General features: G+C 58.4%; 1 protein-coding gene across 3 annotated transcripts in view; it reads left to right on the top strand.

The window, feature by feature from the left end:
• The window catches only part of ERI3 (ERI1 exoribonuclease family member 3), a 117,958-nt gene that overhangs the window by 85,274 nt on the left and 9,246 nt on the right, over nucleotides 1–23,438 (top strand). For all 3 annotated transcript variants that reach the window (XM_083845951.1, XM_083845955.1, XM_083845952.1), the window contains one exon: nucleotides 121–220. In XM_083845951.1, the coding sequence (XP_083702077.1) occupies nucleotides 121–220 (100 nt within the window). The remainder of the gene's footprint in view (nucleotides 1–120; nucleotides 221–23,438) is intronic.

Below are 23,438 nucleotides of genomic sequence, written 5' to 3'. Positions count from 1 at the left end.
CGGACCTGCTCATGCCCCAGGAACTGCCGAGCACGGGCAGCTGCCAGCAGCGGGGTGCTCCCCAAAACGTGCCTGCGTGCTCTCTGTGCCGCCGTCTGACCCTCTGCTTCTCTCTTGCAGGCGTACAGCTTTGCCATGGGGAGCTGGCCAAAGAACGGGCTCTTAGACATGAACAAAGGACTGAACCTACAGCACATAGGGAGGCCTCACAGCGGGATAGGTGAGTGACCGGGCCCTGCGCCCTGCCCGTCCCTGCGGCTGCGGCTCGGGGGGCGCCTCAGCTTCCAGAGCTGCTCCGGGCTTCGTGGTGAGAGCCAGCCGAAGGGCTGCGGGGTCTCAATGGTGGAGGGGAAGAAGATGCGCCAGGGAGAACACTCACGTGCACGTGCCCGCGGTGTCCCTGCTATACCCACACCACAGCCACAAGGGGATGGATGGGGAACACATCACGGCTCTCAGTCCCTCTGGGGGTGCTGGAACTGCAAGAGGAGCGGGCTGGGCAGGGGGCTGTCCCCAGTGGGATGGTGCTCCAGCTCCTCTGGGTGCTGTGGCCATCCTCGGAGCAGAGGCTGGGGCAGGCAGCGGGCTGCGGGACCAGCAGGAGCTCAATGTCACGGGGAGCTAGCCCGCGTCCGCTGGGCTGCACCGCAGAGAGCTGCATCGCTCTCGCCCATCTCGTGTCTCCGTTCCCTCTGCCTCCCGGCCCTTCATCCGCTCTGACTCGAGAGCATTCAAGTTTGCAAGGAGGTAAGATTTACTTGGAAAAGTCACCTGCTACCTGGGCCTCGAGGAGGCTGTTTAATATTGTTTCAAGACTCTAACCATTAAACTCTCCAATCAATCCAAGTTACGGAGATGAATTATTTAAAGCTCACCAGCTTTTAATTAGCAAGCTCCTTTTGAACTATGGATCTGGTTGCATTATTGACGGAGGTAGCATTAAAATTTGCTTCCTTGCCTGGGAGCAGATTTGCCTTGCTTGTGTGCCACGTTGGGGGGGATGACGGAGAAGGAGCCGGGCCTGCAGGAGCTGGGTGTGCCGTCCTGCTTTGGGGCTTGGACCTTGCCTAGGGTCCCTCTAGGGGATGCAGGGTTGTTTTGTGTCTCATCTTCCCTTGTTTTATTTATGGCGAGAGCGCTCTGTTGCTGTCATCTCCTACTCTGACAAACTGTCCCCAGCCCCGGAGTATCATCTGTCTGCCATTGGGTTTTGCCCGCGTTTATCTCAGCGCTGTTGTCTTGCTCGGGTGTCTCTGCCTGCTGGAGCTGAGAAAGATGCTGCTCGTGTCCCTCCCCGCTCCAGCCCTTTAGGAAGGTTTTGCTGCTTCGTTTCTGCCAAGCTCCCTCCCTGGGGGAGCACTCCTGGCTGCTGTGGGGTGAGCCATGGGGTGGATTGTCTGCAGCTCTGCCCCAGACTCCTGCAATCTTCTGCCTTTGGCGGGGGCAGCAGCCGCTGGCCTCCCGTGCCTGGTGGCTTTAGAGGGGGCTGAGCTCAGCATCCCTCCTGGGACAAGGCTTGGGGTGACGCTGGTGGCTGGAGACCTGCCTTGCCTGGTGTTTTACGGGGACACCAGCCTCCTGGCCGCGTCACTTCCCAGCTCAGGGATGCAGGGATGTGCAACATGGGCTTTTCCTTACAAACCTGGTAGAAAAATCGCAGTGGACAGCCACTTCTTTTTGTAAACAGATTGCAAATTCGTGGTCTCGCCTGATGGGTTGTGCATTGCTTTATTTTCACATCGCTCTCCGATTCACTCTGGCTCAGCAGATACCTGCTCCAAACCTGGGCTCTTCGCAGCCTCTGGGACCGGTCCTCACTCTGTGCTTCCTTTCCTCTCCTCTGCTTCACCTTGTGTGAAGTCCTGGCAGGCACGGGGCACTCGATGCCCTGCCGGATCCCGTAGGGGAACCTCACCTTGCACAGCTGCCACGTGCAGGCAGGGGGCTTGTGGTGGACCCTGCTGAAATCCGGGGCCACATCCCTTGGGAAATACAGCTGCGAGTGTGGAAGAGCAAGCTGCTGAGCAGGGCTCGTTTCCAGCTTCCAGCTGGTTTCTGCTCGTGAGCAAACGAGCTGCGGATCCTGCCGAGGGACAGGGAAGGGCTGGTGCCACCAAAGCGTCACCTCGGTGGCAGGCCGTGCAAAGCAGCTGCCTTGTGGCTGGGCGTGCAGGGGTCCGGTGTGGGTGTGTTGTGGGAGGGAAGAAGAGGGGATGCATCAATATTTCGGTTTGGTGAGCAACTCCAGGCAGAATAAGGGGGTGGCAGTATCCTGCTCCAGAAGGTGAGGGTGCAGGAAATCTGTGGGAGATGGGAAAGGAGCGAAAGGGGAGTGAAGCCTGTTCTTCCACCTGCAGTCCCAGGCTGGTGTTTCAGCTGTACGAATTCCCCAGAGAGGACTTTCTGCAGCTCCCATCTCTCCTCGAACACAGATTAAATGCATGGCAGCCCCAGCGTGGGCTGGAGGATCTCGGGGGTGCCCGATAGGAGGTTTCGGGAAGGGCGCAGGGGAGGGTTAGGGCACGGGGTCCATGCGGTGACACCAGCACGGCAGCGTTCTCACATCGGGGCCTCTCTGCGGACTTGCAGAGACTGATACAAATCAGAATGATTGAAATCGCAGCTTTTAATTGTGATTTAAATCAGCCAGCAGGGCACCTGCTTTCAGTAATTGATTTTCTTCTGGTTTTGCACTTTTTTTTTTATCCGTTTCCCTGAAGAAAGGTCAAGTTTTACTGACCAGCACCTATCAAACCACGTTCAGCTCTCCCTACCATTGCCCAGATGTTAAGTCTCGTTGTCCTTTTACACAACAAATATCGTATTTGCATTTGTTTTGATCAATAACGTTACATAATGTGCCTTTAGTCTGGGTTTTTAGATCATTGTCGCATTAGGAAAATGGTGAGTTACTGTTTGTTATTCAAGAGGTGGGGATTAGATTATTATTCATGATGTGATTTGTTGCGCTTTTGGATGAAAATTGGAATGCCAAGTATCTCAAGTACCCGTGAGGTCATTTAAATGATGTTTATTAGTGAAATACTGCTTCCCTTGCATATGCCTAGCGTAGAAGGAAAAGTGCATTTCGTATTTTTTGTTAACGATACCAGATGCATGAAACAAAAGTAAGAACAGTGGCTGTGAGTTGAACAAGTGTTTCTGGAAAGCACCCCTTCGAGGTCTTAGAGTTAGTCTCCTCCTCGCCTACGTTTGCTTGTTTTTCTGATTATGGAAGAGATAAAAGGCACACCTTCATTGTGTTCGGGCCTTTGTTGTTTCTTGGCTCCGAACGAGCCAGTTATTGTAGGGAAAACACACCGAGACAAGGGAGAAGTTCCCAAATCTGCAGAAGAAGCCGCTGCTGGGATAGTTTGTTTCCCATTTCTCCTCTCCGGTTCCGCCTGCAGTGGGCTGGAGCAGCGTCTAAAGCCCGGTGTTAGACCTTGCTGTTGGTCTCTTTTGAATCAAATGGAATTTAACCGATCCTTGAAAGTTTAGACTTCGGCGCGCAGATTGTTAGGACTTCCCATTTAGCTCTAAATGTCAGGTATGGGTTTTTTTCTTTTTACTTCTTCAGGGACGAGGTCACCCAGGCCGCTGTGCCTCTTGCTGACGGACCAGGAGCATGCATCCAAGGCTCAGCCCCAGGCCAGGGTGCTCGGTGCTGCCGGGCACAGCAGGAGGGTCCTGGCCAGGAGGAGCCCACGGGCTCAGGATGGTGCCAGCTCGGTCCTGCTCACAGCCTCGGCACGGGGCTTCATCGCTTCCCTGTGCCATGGGGCCGAGAGAGAAGGGAGAAGCCCCCTGCCTGGGCAGGTCAGCGGCCCCTGCGGTGAGCGACCCGGCAAGCACCCGGCGCCTTCGCAGCCCCGTCTCTCTCTTTTTTCGTTTCCTGATTGGAAATCTCAGAAGGTTAGGGTGTGATATTGTTCCTGATCCGGAGCATTAATTAGGCCTCGGAAAGAAGAAGAGGAATTGCGTGTTTTTAACGGCGAGGTTAATGGGATGCTCGCAGAGTAGACAGTTTTAATGAGCTTCAACTCGATGCGCAGTGAGTTTACTCTTTGTGTTAAAAGGGTCACACTGCGCTAGTTTGATGTGGATTGTCTCCTGGCCCCCGGTGTCATAGGTGAGCGGCTGTCAGAGTCCAGTCAGAGCGCATTTACTTAGTGACACGATTCTAATTAACTGCCGCGGGCTGCCAGCGCCGCGGGGAGCCGGGCGGGCGCCTGCGGGGTGCTGCTGCCCTGCCCTGCCCGCACGGGGGCTGCGCGCGCTAAGTGCGGCGGCGGGCACCCCTAATGGGGGCCTTTGGCTCTCAGCTCTGGCTCGGGAGGGTGGCCCACGAGACTTCTCCTCGCCCCGCCAGGTCCTCAGAGCTCGCCGGCTTTCTTTCAGCCTCCTCTCTCGTCGGCCTGCTTTTCCTCCCCCTCTTCCTGGCTCTCCTGGCGCAGGGATGCTGCGAGCCCCGAGCCGCGGGCAGCCCCCAGGGCACTGCGAGCCCCCCGTGCCCACCCACCCTCTGCGCCAGGTGGACCCAGGGGACGGGCACAGCATTTTGTGACTCTCCCCTCTGTCTTTTTGGTCGCTTCCCATCTCAGCCCTCGCTGGTACTGGGTGATGAGGTGATGCTCTTACCGGGAGCAGTGCCACGTGCTCAGCACCATCCTTTTGCCAGGGTGGCAAGAGCCGGAGGACACGGGGCTTGCTCAGGACCAAGGAGCTGCCTCGGGGCCACTGCCCCGGACACCCCGGGGCTTCCTCTCCCAAGCAGCCCGAGACAAAAGGGGAAAGACCCCGAGTTAAATAATTAAAAGAGACTTAAGTAAAAAGCAACAGAAATGTCACCAAATGAGCAGTGTCACTCCGAATTAGCGCTGGTAAAGGTCAGGCGGATCCCGAGCAGGTGGAGCGGACGCGCGCGGGTGCCGCGGCGAGGCTCAGCATGCCGGCAGGATGGAGCCCGATGAAAGGACCCGGCCGGATGCACCGTGGGACCACGGGACCAGGGATGGGGTGGCACACGGGTGGCAGGGTCCCGCTGCGAGTGCCGGGCCCTACATCCTGCAGGAGGAGCGGTGAAGCCGGGGCGGCCGGTTGGAGGACGCGCGTCTGTCAGAGTCCAGTCAGAGCACATTAACGCGGTGACATGATTCTAATTAACTGCCGTGAGAGGTGTCACAGCTGGAAAAGCAGTGAGCAGAGACAAGCTTTTAAAAAAAGAAAAAAGCAATGTGACAGTCTTTTTTTTTTTTCCTTTTCTTTTTCTTTCTATTTCTTTTTTTTTTTCCTTTTTTTTTTTTTTTTACTCTTGTGTGCTCTCTCCCCTCCATGTGGGAGTGGATCTAAAGATAATTAGGATGTCTGGCTGCCTGGGAACCTGAGCCAGGGCTCTTTTGCTTTCAGTCATTTAAGTTTTCGACATCTCTCTGAAGGGACTTGGTGGCGCAGTGGATTACTGCGCGCCAGAGTGACAGAACACTCTTCTAATCGTAAACCCTTTTTAGAAAAGATTCAGCTCTCCCTTTTTCCCTGGGAGCAGCGGGGGGTATGTTCTGATCACTGCAGCTCTGTTCCCATACACGCTACAATGGGAAACTCAAGGTCTTTCAGCTGTTTCCTGCAGTTAACAAAGGAGGCACAGAAGAAAGAAAGGAAGGATGATTGAGTGTTTGTGTTGACTGCACTCACCCCTCCGTCCTACCCAGCCGAAAAGTTGATCGCGCTCCCACTCGCGGGGGCACGGTGCGCTCGCCCGGCCCCGCTGAGCCAGGGGTGGTTGCTGGAGCCATCCCACATCGCCCCGGTGTGCTGGTGGAGGTGAGACAGGCTGCGGGGCTTCTGCTGCCTGGGACAAGCCCTGGTGCGGCACGGCGATGTGATGCCAAGCGATGCGATGCCGTGACGTGATGCCATGCGATGCCATGCAACGTGATGCGATGCCGTGCGATGCGATGATGCGATGCCATGAGGTGCCCTGCAGTACAGTGTGATGCCGTGAGACGTGACGCCATGAGATGCCACGCGATGCCAGGCGGTGCCGTGCGCTCCTCCCAACCAAGGGACAGGTAGCTGAGGTTGCTGCTCGCGCAGGCTTTGCGAGAGGCAGGCGCATGCCCCCAGCTTCGGGCTGGAATCAGGTGTGTGCAGCACCTGCAGCACGGTGTCAGGCTGAAGAGGGATGTCTGGCATGTCTGGGCTGGCACAGCTGCTGCTGTCCCCCAGCTCCTGTCCCCTCTCACTTCTGGCTGTCCCCAGACACATCCGACCAGCGGCGGGGACTGTCCCCCCTTGGGGAGGAGAGCAGGTCTGCTGTCCCTCCCCGCAGCACGGCCTCTGGCCCAGCTCCTCTCCCTGGTGGCAGATGGAAAACCTCTCAGATACATTTTCTGTATCACCCCAAACCCTTGTTGGTGTACGGGGAGCAAGGCGTTGCTGGAGGGTGTGTTTATGGCTGCTCTGCATTACGAATCAGCCAGTCCCAAACCCAGGAGCTTGCAGACCCGAACTGACCTACACCACAGAGAACCCCGTGCGCTGCCTCGGACCTGTCCCACCGTTGGCTTTTTGGCTGGTCCTGTTGCAAAATATCCCTCCCTGCACGGCGTGAGCCCAGTGGGCAGCAGGAACAGCCTTTGCTCAGGTCCAGCCCTGTCCCTTGGTGTGCTGGATGGGTGAAACGTGCTTGCTGGCACTTGTTCTCCTGGAACAAGCAGCATTGCCATGCACCACGGTGCAGCCTCAGACAGAGACATACGTGATAGGTAAGAGGCCTGGGAAGATCATTAACTTCCCAGAGAGCTTTTTCAATGGAAAGTAGCGACGTAAAACACCGAGTGACATTTTGATTTCCCCGTGGATCCTTTTGGTGCCGTGGTGTCTCTCAGTGATGCGTCCCAGACGAAGCTAAACGGTGGCTCGTCTTCTCCTACCTGTGAGAGGGGAGAGTTTCCTCCTAACGAACATAAACGCCTCAATTAGGAGCATGCATTGCCTGTGCTCTGCGCTCCCGTGGAAGGGGTCTTTGGAGGGTGTCCCCAGCCTGCCCTTGTGCACCTGCACGCTGGGGGACAGGCCAGCAGCTCGTGCCCCTCCATGACGGCTCCTTCTCATCAAGCCCTGGTCTCCAGGTCCCCATCGTCCTCCTCAGCCCTTCTCCAGCCTCCCTGAACCCTCTGGGTGATGCGGAGCTGGCAGCTGTGGTCTGCCAGGGTGCTGGAGGCTGCGTCGGGAGGCTCCAGCAGGTTCGTGCCCCGGCTCCTCCTGTCTGCAAATACCTTACCCCAGGCTGGGCTCCTGCCCGAGCTGTCCAGAAGATGTGCCTCTAACGAGAGCCGTTTCGGAGGTGCGGAGGGGAGGCCGTGTCGGAAGGGACGCGGGGTGCACAGCCACCCCACTTCTCCTAATGAGAAGCGATTGCGAGGTGCGGGAGGGTAAGGGGCAGCAGCCAGCCGGAGAGACTCCGCCACAATTTAACAAGTTTCCATTCCCCCGAGTTCCCTGACAAGACCCCCCTCCAAGTCTGTACAGGAATTCATAAGAATAGGATAATTAGGATGTTTCAAAGCTGCGACCCTCAGAGGAGTCCTTGGATTAATCTGTTTTTTCCCTTAAAGACATCTGTAACTACAATCTTTGTTTCTCTCCCCTTCTCCCCCCCCCCCTCCTTTTCCCCCCTTGTCTGTCTCTGTATCTCCTGTCAAACCATCGCAGACGTAAATGACAAAGAAATCAGAAAGAGAGATCAATGCAGTCCAAATTAGCACTTGGAGATAGACTGTGCTGGAGATGTCAGAGCCTGACCCCGGCTGATCCGCCAGCCTCCGCCGGTGATATTATGCAAATTGCATCCATCTGGCAGCGCCCGGCCAAGGACTAATGGGGCAGGGAGGGGGCTGCGGCCGCGAAGGGGACAGAGCTGGGGGTCTTTGGGGAGGGGGCTCTGCGATGGACGGGGGAGATACGGCGGCGCCGGGGCTTCGTTTGTGCTCCTGGGCGGATTAAAACCCAAACTCCCGATAAGAGATAACCAAACTTCATTTGGCTTTTGATTTTATTCCTTCTCGCTACCCCTGCACAAGCTAGTACCGAAAAGAAAAAAAAAAAAAGGGGAAAAAAAAAAAAGCTGGTTCTTGGTGCTCTTGTTTCCTGCACGTCATTACCACTGATGGCAGTTTGAGGGGAGAGACAAAGTCGGGGAAAGAAAGCAAAAAAAAAAAAAGCCAGCTGCTTAAAAGACTGCTGTAATAGGAGCATGGATAATAGAAATCTCAAATTACGGTGATCGCCTTGTTAAGAAGTTTGAAAATACGGCCAGATTGTCTTTAATGAGAGAAATATGGCTGTTAGTTAGTGAAGGAGGAGGGAATGGACCTTGTTTCAAGATCTGTAGCTCGCCCATCAAAGAGGCACCGGCTGTTTCATTTCAAAATCCTGTTCCTCTGCCTGATATTAAAAATAGTTGTTAAAGGCTTTGACTAGCAAGATGATTCTCTTTGGCTTCCTACTCTCTCTCCACCTCCCCTGAAAGACTTCGCTCAGAGAGAACTTCTGCTCGAAAAAAAACGAGGGAGCAAAGAAAGAAAGAGAGGAAAGTTTGGTGCCTTCGGTGGGTGCAGCGGGGTGATGGTGCCTGGGGGGTCCCGGGGGTCTCAGGCTGGGCACCGGGGCCATCCTGGGCCATGGTGGCCAGGAGGAAGCTCTGTCCTCGCTGTGAAACCTCAGTCTGCTACATGGGGGTAAATCCAGGACTTTTGGGGTGTACCACCGCATCCCGCACAGCGATTCTGACCCCGGCGCTGCCCAGGAAGGGGGAGCTGGGTTTGGGACTCAGCTCCTGCGGGGTTTGGGGCTGTTAGCACCACGCTCTCCGGCTCTCATTTAGGCCTCGCACTCGGCTTCGTGCTCTCCCTTGGCTTGGCGTGAGGGCGGGAGATGTACCACAGGCAGGACGGGCCCTGGAGCCCGGGCCCGCGGCACCGCCGACCTCCCCGCAGGCCGTGCTCGTGCTCGGCCCCTCACGGCGCTCCTTGCCTCTCCTCTCCCCCTGCCCGGGGCCGGGGGAGGGTACAGAGGAGGGCTCTGACAAGAAGCCGGCTCTGGCAGCTGCCCCCGTGTCTCGTTAAGAGCTAACGGGCACCTCCGTGCTGCCGCGCTCTGACCCGTGACTCGTTCCTCGCTGCGGCGCTGACAGTCCCCTCTCTGCGGCAGCCTGGCGGCTCCTTCCTTCTGCCCTGAAATCAAAGGATGGCGTTAATTGGTTTAAGGATCGCTGCCCCGCGTCCTGAGCGGCCTGTTGAAGATAACGAACTTGGAGCGTGTTGATAGCCAGCGTACCTCAGCAGAGGACCTAGGGACAGGGTCTGGGTGGGGAGGGTGCCGCTGTGTGGGGGAGACGGGCACCAGGCCATCACAGATCCATCCGGGGCTGCGTTTTATCCCTCCGTGTCGGCACACAAACCACCATAACGCCCTGCTCTCGGGCTGCTAACACACCAAAACCCCACAGCAAAGGGCTCCGGCAGGACTCAGTCCCCGGGGGGTTTGCGGGTGGGCGCTTCGGTCCGAACCTACTGCATCCCATGCCCCGTCCTGACAGGTGGCAGGGCGTGTGTGGCCCCCGCAGGCCCACAGCCTCGCTGGGGGGAGCACACTGAGAACTCCTGTCAGTTTTTGGCCAGGAGGAGGCCCAGGGACGCAGCCGGGTCAGCTGCTGGCTCCGGCAGTGGCAGGACTGTCCCATGGCGTTCCCTCGTGGTTTCAAGCTGGCCTTCAAGCCTGGAGGAAACCGTAACCGGTGACTGGATGCAGAACTCCCCACTGGTGGAGAGCGCGTGGCAGCCCTTGGTAAGCTTTCCTGGTGTATAGGAACAGTTCTCCTGCTGCACCCAAGCCCCGTCTGGCTCTGCATTGCCCCTTGCTCCGTGCCTGCCCAGGAACGGTGCTGGCACCACACGTGTCCCCATCTGCCACTGCCTCTCAGGCTGTCCCCAGCAGGACCAGGACCCAAGGCCTCCTCTCCCCAAGAGCCACCAGCACCTGGCCCAGAGGGTCACTGGGGCCATTCTCTCATCCACTGTGCATTTCCAGCCGAGGACAGGAGATTTGGCTTTATTTTCACAGCCCGGGGACTCGGAGTTGGGCAGCTGGGCCATCGCTGGCACCCGCAAAGCCCTGTGCTCCTGTTCTTCCCCTCCAGAAGCACACGTATAACAACCGAAAGAGGCAGAGAGGGAGAGAAAAAGAGAGACAACGGATTTGCCTCCATGCTCCTGTACAGAGCAGTCTCCTAATGAGAAGAATATGGCTGCTAGTTAGCAGAGGGGTGTGTCCTGTAGGCTAAAATGAGATAGTTAAACTGCACTGATTGAAGGTTGAGGTTAGAGGGCAGCACAATTATGTTCAGGAGATTCAAGGGCTCTGTTTGATGCGGCAGTTCTAAGCTCCCAGCCAGTGTCAGTAGTTTAGCTTAGGGTTTCTTTTTTTTTTTTTTTTTTTTTGTGGGCTAAAGACAGGAAGGATAAAAACTATGGGAATGAGTTGTTACTATTATTATAAAGTGGTGTGAATTTTTTTTTTTAAACTACCAGCTCACCCCCCTTTTGCTTAACTGTTTCCTGATCATTATTTTTTAAGCTGCTTCAAGGGAAGAAGAGAGCATCCCCTTCCCCCCGGAGAGCGGCTCTGAATGTTCTCCCGCATGGGGAAGGTGATTTTTTATTTTTTTTTTTATGCCCAGACTTCAGCTCAGTTCCCTGACTGAGGATCAGGAAAGCAATTAGCAGTTCGAATTATGCCAAGGCCAAATTCTTTGTCTCAAAATCACGGGTTAAGAGTTGCAAAAGAACCTTAATTGCCTGGTGCTGAACGAGGTGTTTTTTTTTTTTTTCTGAGAGCATTTCCACTGCTTAGGGCTGTTTATGGGGGGGAGTCTCTTGTGTTTCAAAAGACCTGCAACAGCACAGCTTTTTCCCGGAGCCTGCAGAAGCATCCAGGCACGGCACCGGTGGTGTCCCTGGCCTCTGGTGTCCCTGGCCTCCAGTCCCTGGCCTGTCTCCCAGCCTTTTTCTGCCACTACCCTGCTTGCTGGCTTGCAGGTGGCCATTCAGCCCGGCGGCTGCCTCCCACCCACCCCAGGAACATCCGGGTCACCACCCCGCTGCTCTTCTCCCCTATCCTCCAAGCCGTGGGGGGCCCTGGGTGCAGGCTGCCCGCACCCCCTGCAGCAGCAGCACGGGGCAGCCCCATGCAGGAGGCTGTCGCTTGCTCAGCAGAGACGAGGGCACACACCTTGCAAGGCCAAATGCTGCCTCGCAAGACCAAGCTGCCCATGCCAGCCACCCAACCCCGAGCACCGAACGAAGGGGTGCCTGCTCCCTTCCTCTCCTTGCCTGCTCCCCGATCACATCTGTGTCCCGAGCCCGCGCTCGGTGTTGCCTCTTGAGCCGAGTGACAGCCCGCTTTATTTACTCTAATGGCTCTCATTTTTAAATGTTAATTCCTCCCTGAAGAAAATGTCTTTTCACGATGAGTTGCCCATCACCAGAGAGAGCGTGGAGGGCGTGCTGGTGTCCTCAGCACCGGTGCCGGGCCAGCCTTCAGCCCCAGCCCCAGCTCCTTCCCTCTCCAGCCCAGAGCAGGATCCGCACTGCCCCAGCCCCATCATCCCAGCTCCATTTCGGGGCTGATGGATTGTCCCCAAGCCAGGTAATGGGTACGGCCCCGAAGGGGACACGGCAGGAGCAGAGGCCGGGCTGCAGCTGAACAACAATTTCTCACCTCCATTGGAGAGGAGGGTGGCGGGCTGGGGGGAGGAACCGGAGATAAATGTTAGCTCATTTCTTAAGTAATTAGTTACCTCCTCATCCCCATGTTGTAATTGTGAACAAGCTGTAATGTTTAATTAGTGTGTAAATGAAACCCCAATTTCATAATGGCTGCGGTGACAGCGCTAAGTGAGACGGGCACAGAAGGGGCCGCATTGTTTCAGCGGGAGATGAAGCTGTCGCCCAGCAAGCCGAGCGTCTCTGGGAGAAAATGGAAATGATAAACGAAGTGAGGCTAATTAGCAAAATCATACAGGCCCCACTGATGGTTCTCATCAAGGGGAGGTAATGAAGCGGGCGGGCCGAGCTGAGGGGGGATTAATTGGAGCCGATTCCTGCGCGCACGCAGGCGTGGGCAGAGCAGTCGGCGCGGCGAGGCAAACTTCTCCGGTTTGCTTCCCCTGTCCTTCCCCAGCCAGGCAGGGACCGGGCAGGGACCAGCAGCACCCATCAGCTGTCCCCAGGGTGGGGACGTTCCTGCCGTGGGGTGTGCTCAACCCCGTGGTGAGGGTGTCGAGCACAATCATGGAGTCCGGTTAGCGAATAGAGCATCTCCACGTGATGGTGGGCAGGCAAGGGGCTGAGCCCCCCTGTGCGTCCTCCGGGCAGGGGTCTCTGCAGACCCTGCACCCCAGGAGCAGCGTGCCCGGCTTGCAGGGCCCCAGCCGCGCGCGGTGCCGGCAGGGCACAGTCGGGGCTTTCCACAGCTGGGGGAACTCAAGGTTGCAGAGCTGAACTTTATCCTTTCGAGCCGTGGAAGAAGTGCCCTTTCGGCAGCTGCTGGCACCCCCCCCCCAATCGTGTTGCATTACTTACTGACATTTACGGGAGAGCGCGGAGCCCCGCTCCCATTGCAGCACCAGCACCACCAAATGCCCTGCGTCCAGCCGGGAACTGCTGTGTTCCTGCTGCTATCTCACCTGCGGGCTCCCAGTTACATCAGGAGCCACCAAACATCTCGCTGAGCAGAAGGACAGCAATACCTGCCTGGCTGTTAATTCCTGGGCTAGCAGCTGCCTGTCCAAGCACGGTGACTGTCCCTAGCAGTGACAGCCCTGCACACTGAGGCAGCAGCAGGACCCTGAGCAAGTCTCCCGTGTCTCAGCCTCCCTTCCTGCCACAAAATGGCTCGGTGAGCTGTCTGAGCTGAACGTGCCAGTCCCGGGATGTCCAGCACCTGCCCGGAGTCGCCGTGTCCCTCCCTTGTGGCCCCTCCGAGCCCCCCGCTGCCGCTCTTGCTGAGTAATGAGAGATTTCCCTGGGCCTCCGAGGGCTCTAAAGAGGGGCTGAACAATATTATTTATTCAGTTGTTTACAGAAGCGTTTGATCGGGAATAGTTCTTCACTGCCAGCCTGTTGTGTATTATTCATTGCAATAATCTCTGCAGATTGTGATAAACTGTAACTGCGGCGGGGCAGCGCGGAGCTGGGCTCTACTGCCACCGCCGCCTGCACCGGCCTCTAAAATATCGGCAGCTGCAATCATAAATCTCAATTTACAAGTGGGACTATTGCACGGGGAGTTATAGTTATACTAATGATTACTTCTCTGTCTTATTTTTCATGTTGCAACAGAGTAATAAATTTTTAAGAACAGCCCGGGTGAAGCGTTGGGGAAGCCTGCGCGTCTTCGCTCCGTGCTGCCGGCAGGGAGCAGCGATCCCGTCCTTCTGGGGGCATCACAGGGGGGTGACACGAACAGCCCTTTGTGTCCCCAGCCTGGGAGCACAAGTACATTGACAGGGGCTGGATCACGCCTTTGGGGTCGGCTCTGCTGTTTGCCATCCTGGAGAAGAGCCCCCAGCTCCCTGCCTCGGTTTCCCTGCTTTTAACAGCCTCAGCCCCACTTCTGCAGCGCTGAGCTCGTTTTTCTCAGTACGGCTGAAGAGATCCTGGATTTGCAGAGGCCAAGGGAGGATCTGAAGGCCAAGAGAAGATCTGATGTTGGAGGGGGGCATCCTGCCCCCGCAGCTCACACCCTCCCCAGCACTGGGGCACGGAGATGGGATGCTGGGTCCCACCTAGGGAAAACCTTTCCCAGGGACAGGCGAGGGTCAGCAGGGAAGGCAGGCTGTGGCCGGAGGATCCCATCCCCATTTCTGATCAGTGGCTCACAAGCACCCGGCGTTGTCCCTCCTGGAGGAGTCCCCATGGGGGCACCCTGCAAAGCCCACGTCCGCTCCCCAGAAGGCAGCAGCGGGACCCGGGCTTCAGCGAGCATTTCCCGAGTGTTTATCACAGCTCCGAGGTCTGTGATGTGAGGCCTCTGATGGATGCCTCCATTCACAGGCTTGACATTATGATGTACAGGGAGCCTAGAGACATATAGATTTTCAAAGTGGCCACTTTGAGCATAATTATAAATATCCAGCCTCTTTACATAGTGAATTGCTGCCAGGAAAAGAAGGGCCCCGTGAGGGCTGAAATGCTGCCATCCAGGCTTTCTTGAGAAAAGCGCCTTGGCTGACATTCCTCCCCCCCTTTTTGGGGTGCCAGGAAGGGATGAGCACTGAGGGATTGTGCCTTGCCCATCCCGTGCCCCCCGGCGTCTCTCCCCCCATTGCCCGTGGTGCCGACAGTCTCCGGCTGGGGGACATCTCGCGGGCACTTTTGCAGCTCGTTTGTGCCAGCACGTCGCAGCCTGATCCTAACTGCTTCCGAATGGCTGCTCCCCTTCCAGATCACGGCACAGAGAGGGGCACCAGGGGGCTGGGTGCTCCCAGTGTCCATGCCCCATCCGTGGCCCCGGGGACACGGAGAAGGAGAGATCTTCCCCTAGCTCGTCTCCCTCGGCTTGCCTTTGGGGCTGGGACTGTCACCCCCGTTGTCACCGCGGGGTTGGCAGGAAGCAATCTGAGGAGCTGGTAACATCTCAGCCTGTTTCCAGCCCATCGTGGCAGCACGTTGATGAGAAAGGAGAGGAGCGTGAGGTTTGGGTGCTGTCAGAGCACCACCGCTTCCCTCCCCGTGCCAGAGCCAAGGTGGGTGCACGTGGGGAGGGCGCCTGTGCAAGCAGCGGTGCCTTCGTCCCCGGGCGTGAGCAGGTACGCAAACAGGCTTTGGTCATCACCATGCCCAGCCGCTGACAGGGGCGTGCTGGAATTTTTCAGGGCAGAACGAAGGGGATGTTTGAGGATTTGTTCTCTGTTTGCGAGCAGGGTCTGGAGGAGAGAAGGTCAAAGAAGAAAATTGGAGCTGAATTGAAATCAATGGCAGGTAGAGATTAGAGCGGTGCCCCGGTTAACTGCAGCGCGCGGGGGTGAGGCTGGGGGGGGCTGCAGCTCCCCGGGTTGGGACCCCCCACCTCAGCCCGCTTCCCTGCGGGGCAGTGATTGCTGCGGCTGGCCCAGGGACACGTGGGCCACACCGAGGACCTTGCTGCCACGTGGGCAAGGGCTGGAGGCTGCGGGCGGCAGCAGCAGAGCTGAGCGTTTTGGGGTTGGGTGAACCCCGCTCCCTCCTTCCTTCTCTGCACACCTTGCCGGGCTCAGCCTCCCTCCCCAGCTGCGTCCCAGCTCTTTGTCCTCATTTCCTTGTCCCGGTCCCTTCCCCCATTCCTCTGGTACCTTCTCAGCTCCAGCGGCAGCCCCGCTAACTCCCCGTCACGGTTTCCTCCGGCTTCTCCTGCCTCCCGACTCCGGCTCTCGGCCCTGCGGTATTTCAATGCAGCGCTTTCCTCCCTCGCGCTTCCTGGGGAAGTCATCGAGCGCCCCGAGGGCCGGGTCCCTGCTCCCCGTGCAGGTGCTGGGACCGGGTGCCGGCGGGGCTGCAGCTGCTGGGGCCGTGGGGCCGGGCGTCAGTGCACGTGCAGCCACTCAGGGCTGCGGGCTGGGGCTGCAGTGCCCGTAGCTGGCGAGATTCTGGTGGGAAATTCATCCCAAACACTCCCCAGCCCCAAAATCACCCTTCCGACAGAATTTCAAGGCTTTGTTCCAAAGCAGCTGGGCACTCACACACAAAACAAAACCTCCAAGCAACACGTCAGCTGGAATTTGAGGGAAATAGCAACATATTTTTCGTTCTTGTTCGCGGCAATGCGTTAACGGTTCGGGCTGGAATTTCCTGGGGAAAAAAATCACCGTGAGTCAAGCATCCGACGTGGAACATCTCGGTCACCTCTGAGCTTTGGGAATACCAGGGCAGGTCGTGTCGGAACAAGGGGGGAAGCCAGCCCCCCGCTTCCCCACCACACACACACGTGCTGGGGGGGACTGGGGCAGCCAGGACCCGGTTCGTGCACCCCGTGTGCCCGCGGGGGGCTCTGCTCTCCCTGGCAGCCCCCCGCGGCGCGGCGGGGTGCCCATCGCCCAAGGAACGTTAATTAACATTGCGGGAAGGTCTTGGGAAAGGTGCAATTTGACTGATCCGGCGCCGCAGTCGTTCAGATGCCGAGTTAATTCAATCCTTGCACACAGTGCTCCTACAGATTGTTGGCTTTAAACAAACAGCGGTGACAGATTTGTTGCTGCGGAAATGTGGTCATTAAGTCAGGAGCGCGTGTTTGACCTGAAAGCGATTGAGTGATGGATGCAAGTCATTTTAAAGCCGCAGCAGCCAAAAGGATGCTCCTTTTGGAGAGCAATCTTGCATCTGAGGAGTGTAAATAATTTAAACAAACAAGTAAAGTCAGGTGAAGGCACTGCTGTGTGCCACAACGTTGTGTCACAGCGCTACGCGCGGAGCGGGGCGGCGCTCCCGGGGCCAGGTCTGTAGTGGAGGGGAGCTGCTGAGCGCAGTGCTGCAGGAAGGAGGTGCTGGGTGACAGATCGGGGCTGTCCCTGCAGAAACCAGGTACCAGGCGAGCCGGTGCTGGGTCACGGCATGCTCAGCGCTGTGCACCCGTGGCTCTCCGAGCTGGGGCTGCCTCCTCCCGCGACGACCAAAGCTGAGCCTCGCCGAACACATCCCATTTATATCTTGTTCCTGGGGTTCGTTGCGACTGCAAGGTGCCTTTTTAGCGACGTCCAGGTCACTTTTTGGGGTCTCTGGCAGAGGCAGGCCGTGGATCTCAGGGCTGGATCCGCTCCTGAGGGCTGGGAGCTGGGAGGGAGCAGGGGAGCCGCAGCGGTCACGTCGCACGGGTCTGCGCCTTGCGCCGCTGGAATTGGCGGCCCAGTAATGAGGCTGGTAGTTACTGTGCATGGGAAGCAGCCATTGCTTAAGCCTCAATATCTCAGCCATTTAATTTAATGGGTTTTTTTAAATACCAAAAGCAATTAGGTTCACATTGTGAGCTAATCGCCTACAAAATTTCATTTCAAAGATGCTCAGACTGTTTGTGAGAGAATTGCTGAAAAGAGCCCCAAATACGCCAGCGTCTGCCCGTTTGTCCTCCTCTCCCTTTCCTCTTTCCTACCCAGACCCAGGCAGATTTTTCTAAAGGAAACGATCGCATTTCCAGGCTCCTGAATTTATGTCAGGTTTTTTCAGGGCTAGGAGGAGATGGTGGGAGCTCCGCACGGGAGGATGCGTTACCACTGCCTTGAGGCCGTCTGTCCATGCTGCTGTGCCTGGGTGTGTAAATGGTGCCCCAAGCAGGGCACCCAAACCTTGCACGAGCCTTTGGGCTTCGGAAAGCTCACTGGATGACCCCCCACAGCAGTGGCCACCGCTGCCCTCAGCAGCTCACCCCACGTGCCCGGCCCCAGCCCCGGCAGCCCCCGCAGAGCCAGCTCTCCCACGGGCTTTATCAGCTCGGAGAAGCGCTGGAGGTCTGTGCCGGAGATTGCTTGTTCTCCCAAACTGCGGTGTTACCGAATACAGAATAATCCCCCCTCGACAGCCAGCTGGGGGGGTCCTTCCTGCACTGAAGCTCTCTCCTTAAAGCACCTTTGCCGGCCGAGCCCCCCACACGCTGCCCGGGACACATCCAGCTGGGTTGAGATGGGGCACGGCACACAAGACCCGGCTCTGCAACCTCTGCCACCGTATTTTGGGCGACCAAACGCCCCCTGGTTTTCCCGGCCGGCAGTGGGGAGGTGATTGATGGAGTCCCGAGCGCACGCGGTGAGTCCAGCTCTCGGTGTTTCTCCCAGGTCCATGGCACGGGGAGGGGAGGTCACCGCGTCGCAGGTTTGCTAACCTTGCCCGCTTATTAAAAATGGTAAAAGCCTCCCTCAGGACTCGTGAAGTATAGATCCAGAGAGCTCCATATGCTGTTCCCCTTAATGAGATGTCTGCCTGAAGAGCAATAGCAAAACACACCAGCCAGTTCAGGGTCCCTATAGCTAGATGGCCTGGCTGTAAACAGAGCCGTCCGTCTTAATGGGCTATCGTGTAAAAACTTCTCCCAGTCAATAAATCAAAGGGGCTCCATTTATATCACGCGCTGCCTTCGCTATTAGGCGGCCCTGGATGGCACGCTCTGATACAGAGCTCCCCAGGTCTGCGAGGCGAGGCTGGAGCCTCTAATGGGCATTTAACTCAGGCTTCCCCACGCCGAGACCGGGGATCGGCCGTGATTCGGGCTGGCCATGCCGTGCAGGAAGGGGAACCCGTGGCTTGGGACGTTCGCGTCCACTCCAAATCCTCTGCTGTGCGGGGAATCACGCAGAGCTACCAGGGACCGAGCCCCCCAGGGGGATTCAGGGCTCCCCCCCCTGCGTGCTGGGCACCCCCTCCCCTTGCAGCGGCAGCGCTGGCTCAGGTATTTATTTTTCATTCCCTCCCCTGTGCTGCTCCGATGCCACCGGAGGGAAGTTCCGCTCCAGCCACCATCCCAGGCAGAGATATTAGTCCTCATTACTAATTAAAGGAAGCAGGAGTAATTGACGGATGGTGGATGGCGGGGGAGCCGGCGTGATGAACGGCCCCTGTCCCCGCGCCGGGGACGCATGCTGAGCGCTACCTGTTAGCTACAAATAAACAAACCTGATAAATAATAAATAGTTTGAGAAGAGTGGCCGAGCATTATTTAAATTAATAGGGATTAGAGGGAGAGGCCTGAAAGAGCATTCCTCCGGATGAGCTATCCCCGGCCGGGAAGGGACTCATTTGTTGAGGGCTGGAGTAAACAAGGAGCAGGGGAGGATTCATCACGCCGGCTCGGCAGGGCCTCGCGGCGCTGCTCGGGCTCTCGCAGCACAGCCGCGCTCTTCCCGGCCGCCTCTGTGCCAGGGCCCCTTGCCCGTGTCCTCGTGTCCCCTGCCACCTCGCCGGTGTCACCTGGGCTGGGGCACCGGGTGCGGGTCTGCGGTGGCACAGCAGCCACGCACCCTGCGAGCTTCCCGGCGGAGCCGGCGCGCACCCAGGCGCTCGCTGTCGGCTGCGGTTTGGTCTCAGCCAACAAATCCGCCCGCCGGGGGTCTCCGAGCCCCCTGACATTTGAATAACCCCCTGCCTGTGCGGAGCCGGGAGGCTGGGGGGGGGGCCGGGGGGAGGCGAGGAGGGCCGGGGGGGAGAGGGGAGGTCGGGAGCTCTGCTCGCTATCACATCTACTCCATCTTATCGCCGCGGTAATTTGATGATAAAAAATAATCCGAGGCTGGAAAGGAAACATGTGTAGTGGAGTAAAGATTGAATGGAGGTGGATTGTGCCCCGGGGCGGCGGCTGAGAGATAGAAGGCAGTGTCCTTCTGTTTGACATACTGCCGAGACGCGGCCCCGCCGTGCCGAGCCCTGCGTGTGGCACGGGTGGGCTGCCAGCCCCGCACGGCCCCACGGGCACGTCCCCATCCTGCGCTGCTCCGACGGGCACGTCCCCATCCTGCGCTGCCCCAGCGGGCACATCCCGGCACCAGGCAGCCCTACAGCAGGGACGGAGGCAGCGCCAGGCTCAGCGGGGTGCTGCGCCGGCCCGCGGTGCACAAAGCCGAGGGTCCCAAGGGTGACGGGTGCTGCCCTTCTCCCCCAGCAGCCCCGCACCAGCAGCAGGGATCAGCCTCACACCGTCTCCCCAGCACGTCGTTCCCTGCACGTCGTTCCTCGCCGCCTTCTCGCCGGGTGCCCGGACCTCCAGCTCGCTGCAGCCCAGCCCCGACGGGTGCCGTCCCCGTCCTGCCGTCGCGCCGCCGCGCGGGTTGTTCCCAGCGCGCTTTCCCCACCCCCCCCCCTTTGGTTATGCTTCACAACTCATTTTATCAGCTGTCAGTAGCCAAATGTCTTTTTTAAGGAGTGGGTTATAGCCACTAATGTACTGAATGCTATTGCACTGGCTGCAGTTAGTGTTCCACGGCTAAATTACTATAATTAATGTTCCACTAGGACTGTTTGTAACAGGCGGCTGCGGGAGCCCTGGCTCTGGGTTTTCACAGCGGCTGAATTACCTCTCCTCCCCAGAGAGACAGCGTCCTGCATAAAGGGGGGGGCTGAGGTCGGTGCCGGGACGGGCGGCAGGAGACGGGGTGCCCCAGGGCAGGTCCCTCGTCCCCTGGGTCCCCGGAGGCACGCAGGTGGGCGAGCGGCTTCCCCGGGCCGGGATGTGCCGCAGGCGTTGCGGTGCCGCGTGCTAGCCGGAGGAGTTGCGTTGAGTAAGGGCACGGGGGATAAAACGTGGCTCGATGCTGAAACGTGGTGCCTAGAAAGGCGCCCGGTGCCTGCTCCCCCCTCTCGCCTCGCGGAGGGACGCGGGGAAAATCTCCCCTCAGCACGCGGAGAGGCGCGCACACACCCCTCGTTTCGCTAAACGCGTTTGTTCAATACCTGCAACAAACAGATTAGCCGGGGCTTTATCAGGGACAAGAGAAGGGAGAGAAATGTGATAATGGTTTTCAGCAAATCCTCGGGCTGTCACAGATTAGAGCGGCCGCGGCAGGGAGCATTATCAGCCCTTTCCTCCTCTCCCCATCTCCTCCCCCTTTGTCTCCTCTCTCCATCGGATTTCTCCAGCCAATCTATTGTAGCGAGAGCCGGGCAGATACACGGCGAAGTCGGTTTCAATCTGATCCGCGATTGGTTTTCCCGGCAGCTGATCTGTGTCGCGGCATCGATCCGCGTGCCCCCGGCGCTCGTCACCTTGTTTGTCTGGAGAGGGAGCTGGGGGGGTCCAGGCTCAGCACCACAGCCCTTGGAGCCACTTCAGACCTGAGGCGTGCCATCGACCTCCGGGCTGGAGCGCGCAGAGGCCGGCCCCGCGGCGCAGGAGGGGCGCGAGCCACCGGCCCTCATCAGAGGAGTTGAAATGGCTGTGACCTTCGTGGAGAGCCGGAGGAATGGCTTCCGAGGGACGGGAGCAGGGGCTGAGCACGGCTCCATGGGGAGATGGGACGGGAGACGCCCGGCCCTGGCACCGCGGTGCCTTGGTGACGCCGTGGGACTGCTCTCCCTGCCGTCCCACCGGGGCAGCGGGAGCCTGCTGGCAACCCCTGGCCCTCCTCGTGTGGGGGGACCGAGCACCGTGCTGCGTGCTACAAGTCCTGCGTGCGGCTTGGGGCTGGGCAGGGAGAGGGATTTGGCCATCCCCACATCCCCTTTTTGCTCCCCGGCCGGCCCTGCCCCTTCCCAGGCCCCGCGGCTTGCAGGAGCCCCGGGGAGAGACGTGCTGTTGGTGGGAGCCGCTGGGGTAACCCGAGTGGGGGGCTCTGGGGCTCGCTTTTTCCTCCTGGAGCTCTGGGGACGAGGCCGCCTTTCCTCCTGGGAACGCCGGGATTGCCACGGCCGGGCTGTGTGTGCAAGTGGCACCGGGCACGGGAGCTTGTGTCGAACTCGGAGATCCCCAGAGGCCATTCCCAGACCGGGTGCCCTGCGTCCCTGGGTGAGCTGCGAGGTCCCCGTGTGCCGTCGGCGCCACGGCCGGCCCCAGGCCCTGCACCGCGCTCATCCCAGGAGGAGCTGCCGGGCTTCCCGAGGGGCAGCGGAGGGTGGGAGGCTGGGAGGGCAGGAGGGGATATAACAAGTAATGGCCCCGAGTGTGGAAACACTGTTAATAAAGTGTATTTCACTTTTAATTTTGACATATAATGTAATGATCTTTTTTAAGGCCCTATCATATTATCTGCATGACTAGATTATTGAGTCTTCATCATCTCCAGATAAATTTATGACCGGGATGATGCTTGGAATTTATTATCAGTCAATAGAGCTCAATACTGTAACAAGGCGTGTAATAAGATATACATATTTAATGATCCGGAGTAAAACAGCCCCGCTAATGGGCAGGATGAGACGAAGGCTGGAGCGTTAATTTCCATCCCCTGCCCCTTTCTGCGGGAGCCTCACACGGGGCATCGCGCCCGGACGGAGCCCCGGGGTCCCGCGTGTCACCCGGCCGGCGGGGAGCACTGACCGGCTGCGGGACACCCAGGGCAGCACGGCCACGTCCCTCGTGCCACGATACGGGTTTGGGGCAGCCCCTGGAGGACACGCGTGCTGTCCCGTCCCTGCGGGTCTCGCACATCCATCGCCGTAACGCGAGGTCCGGGCGCAGCGGCCGCAGCCGGAGCCGTGTCCGGCAGGGCCCCTCTCCCTCGCCAGGCTGGGTTTGGAGCTGCCGGCGCCGATTCTCCCGGCCCTTTGGGATGTTATTAAATTAGTTTCCTAGGACTTTTAATAAGCACTTTTGATGCCTTTGAAGCGTGCGGCTTTGTGGGAAGATTACAGTCCCGCATCCATCTCGCTGGGAGAGAAACAATGGCAGCAGGGCCGGCGTTTGATCTCTCCTCCAGAAGGCGAGAGAGGGTTTGCGAGAGACAAAGAGGTGAGCTGGTGATTTGGAGCTAATGTTTAAAAATAGGTAGGTCTCCCTCCAAGATAAAGAGACCTGCCCTTCTCTGTGTAATCGCATGCCTCTGCCTCGCCGGACCTGCAGAAACACAGCTCGCTTTATTTGAAGGATTCGAGTGCGGCGCTGGGTTTGATTCTGGGCCCTTTTAAAGCAATAACTAGGCCATCTGACCGAGCTTTAAAGAGCAGGAGAACTTTCCATTAGGACTCACCACACAGTCTCGGCAGCACTGGAATTGCATCCTCGCCTTTTATTTCCTTTCTCTGACATCTCGTGTCGCTCGCAGGCAGGAGAGGCTCGGCTTTATCAACTCGCTCATTTCTCCCTTGAAATTTCTCCCTAATTAGGGCCCCAGTCCCGGCGGCGGCACCGGGTGCCGGCAGCTGGACACGGAGCGGAGCTAACGGCAGAGGGGCCGGCGGCAGTAGTGCGGGACAGGAACGAGCGACAAGGAGAGCAGCAGCCAGGAGCAGGGACACATCGGGGGCGTCTCCCACCCCTGGCCCCACAGCTCCCGCGGAGCACCCACGCACCCAGCCCCTATGGGGCGCGCTGAGCTCCGTGGGCACCCGGCTCCGGCTGGGCTTTGCCTTCGGCGCACGGAGAGGAGGCACCAGGGAGCCCCGTTGCCTTTATCCGTGGATAACTGCCGCTGCCTGGAATAAACTAGCCATAAATATCCCGGTCATAAGTGCTTAGATACGGCAACTTTACACCGAACAGAGGTTTTAACCTTCCCTGCGGAGAATATCCAGCTCTATATCACCGACTGCTTCCCTTCGGCTGCGTGGCCGAAGACCAGCTCCAGGTGAGCTGTGGGAGCAGCCGGGACGAGCTGGCGGCGGGGTCCCAGCGCTGCCACCTCCTCACTGCCCCTGTGTCCTGCGGGAGGAGCCATCCCCACGCCTCCGTCCTCATGCCCTGCTCTGGGCGTGCACAGGGAATGGGGC

This window comes from Anser anser (genome assembly GCF_964211835.1).
Source record: "Anser anser genome assembly, chromosome: 8".
In the NCBI taxonomy this organism is placed as follows: domain Eukaryota; kingdom Metazoa; phylum Chordata; class Aves; order Anseriformes; family Anatidae; genus Anser; species Anser anser.
Note: the sequence above shows the minus strand (reverse complement) of the source record. Positions and strands in the feature narration are given on the sequence as shown.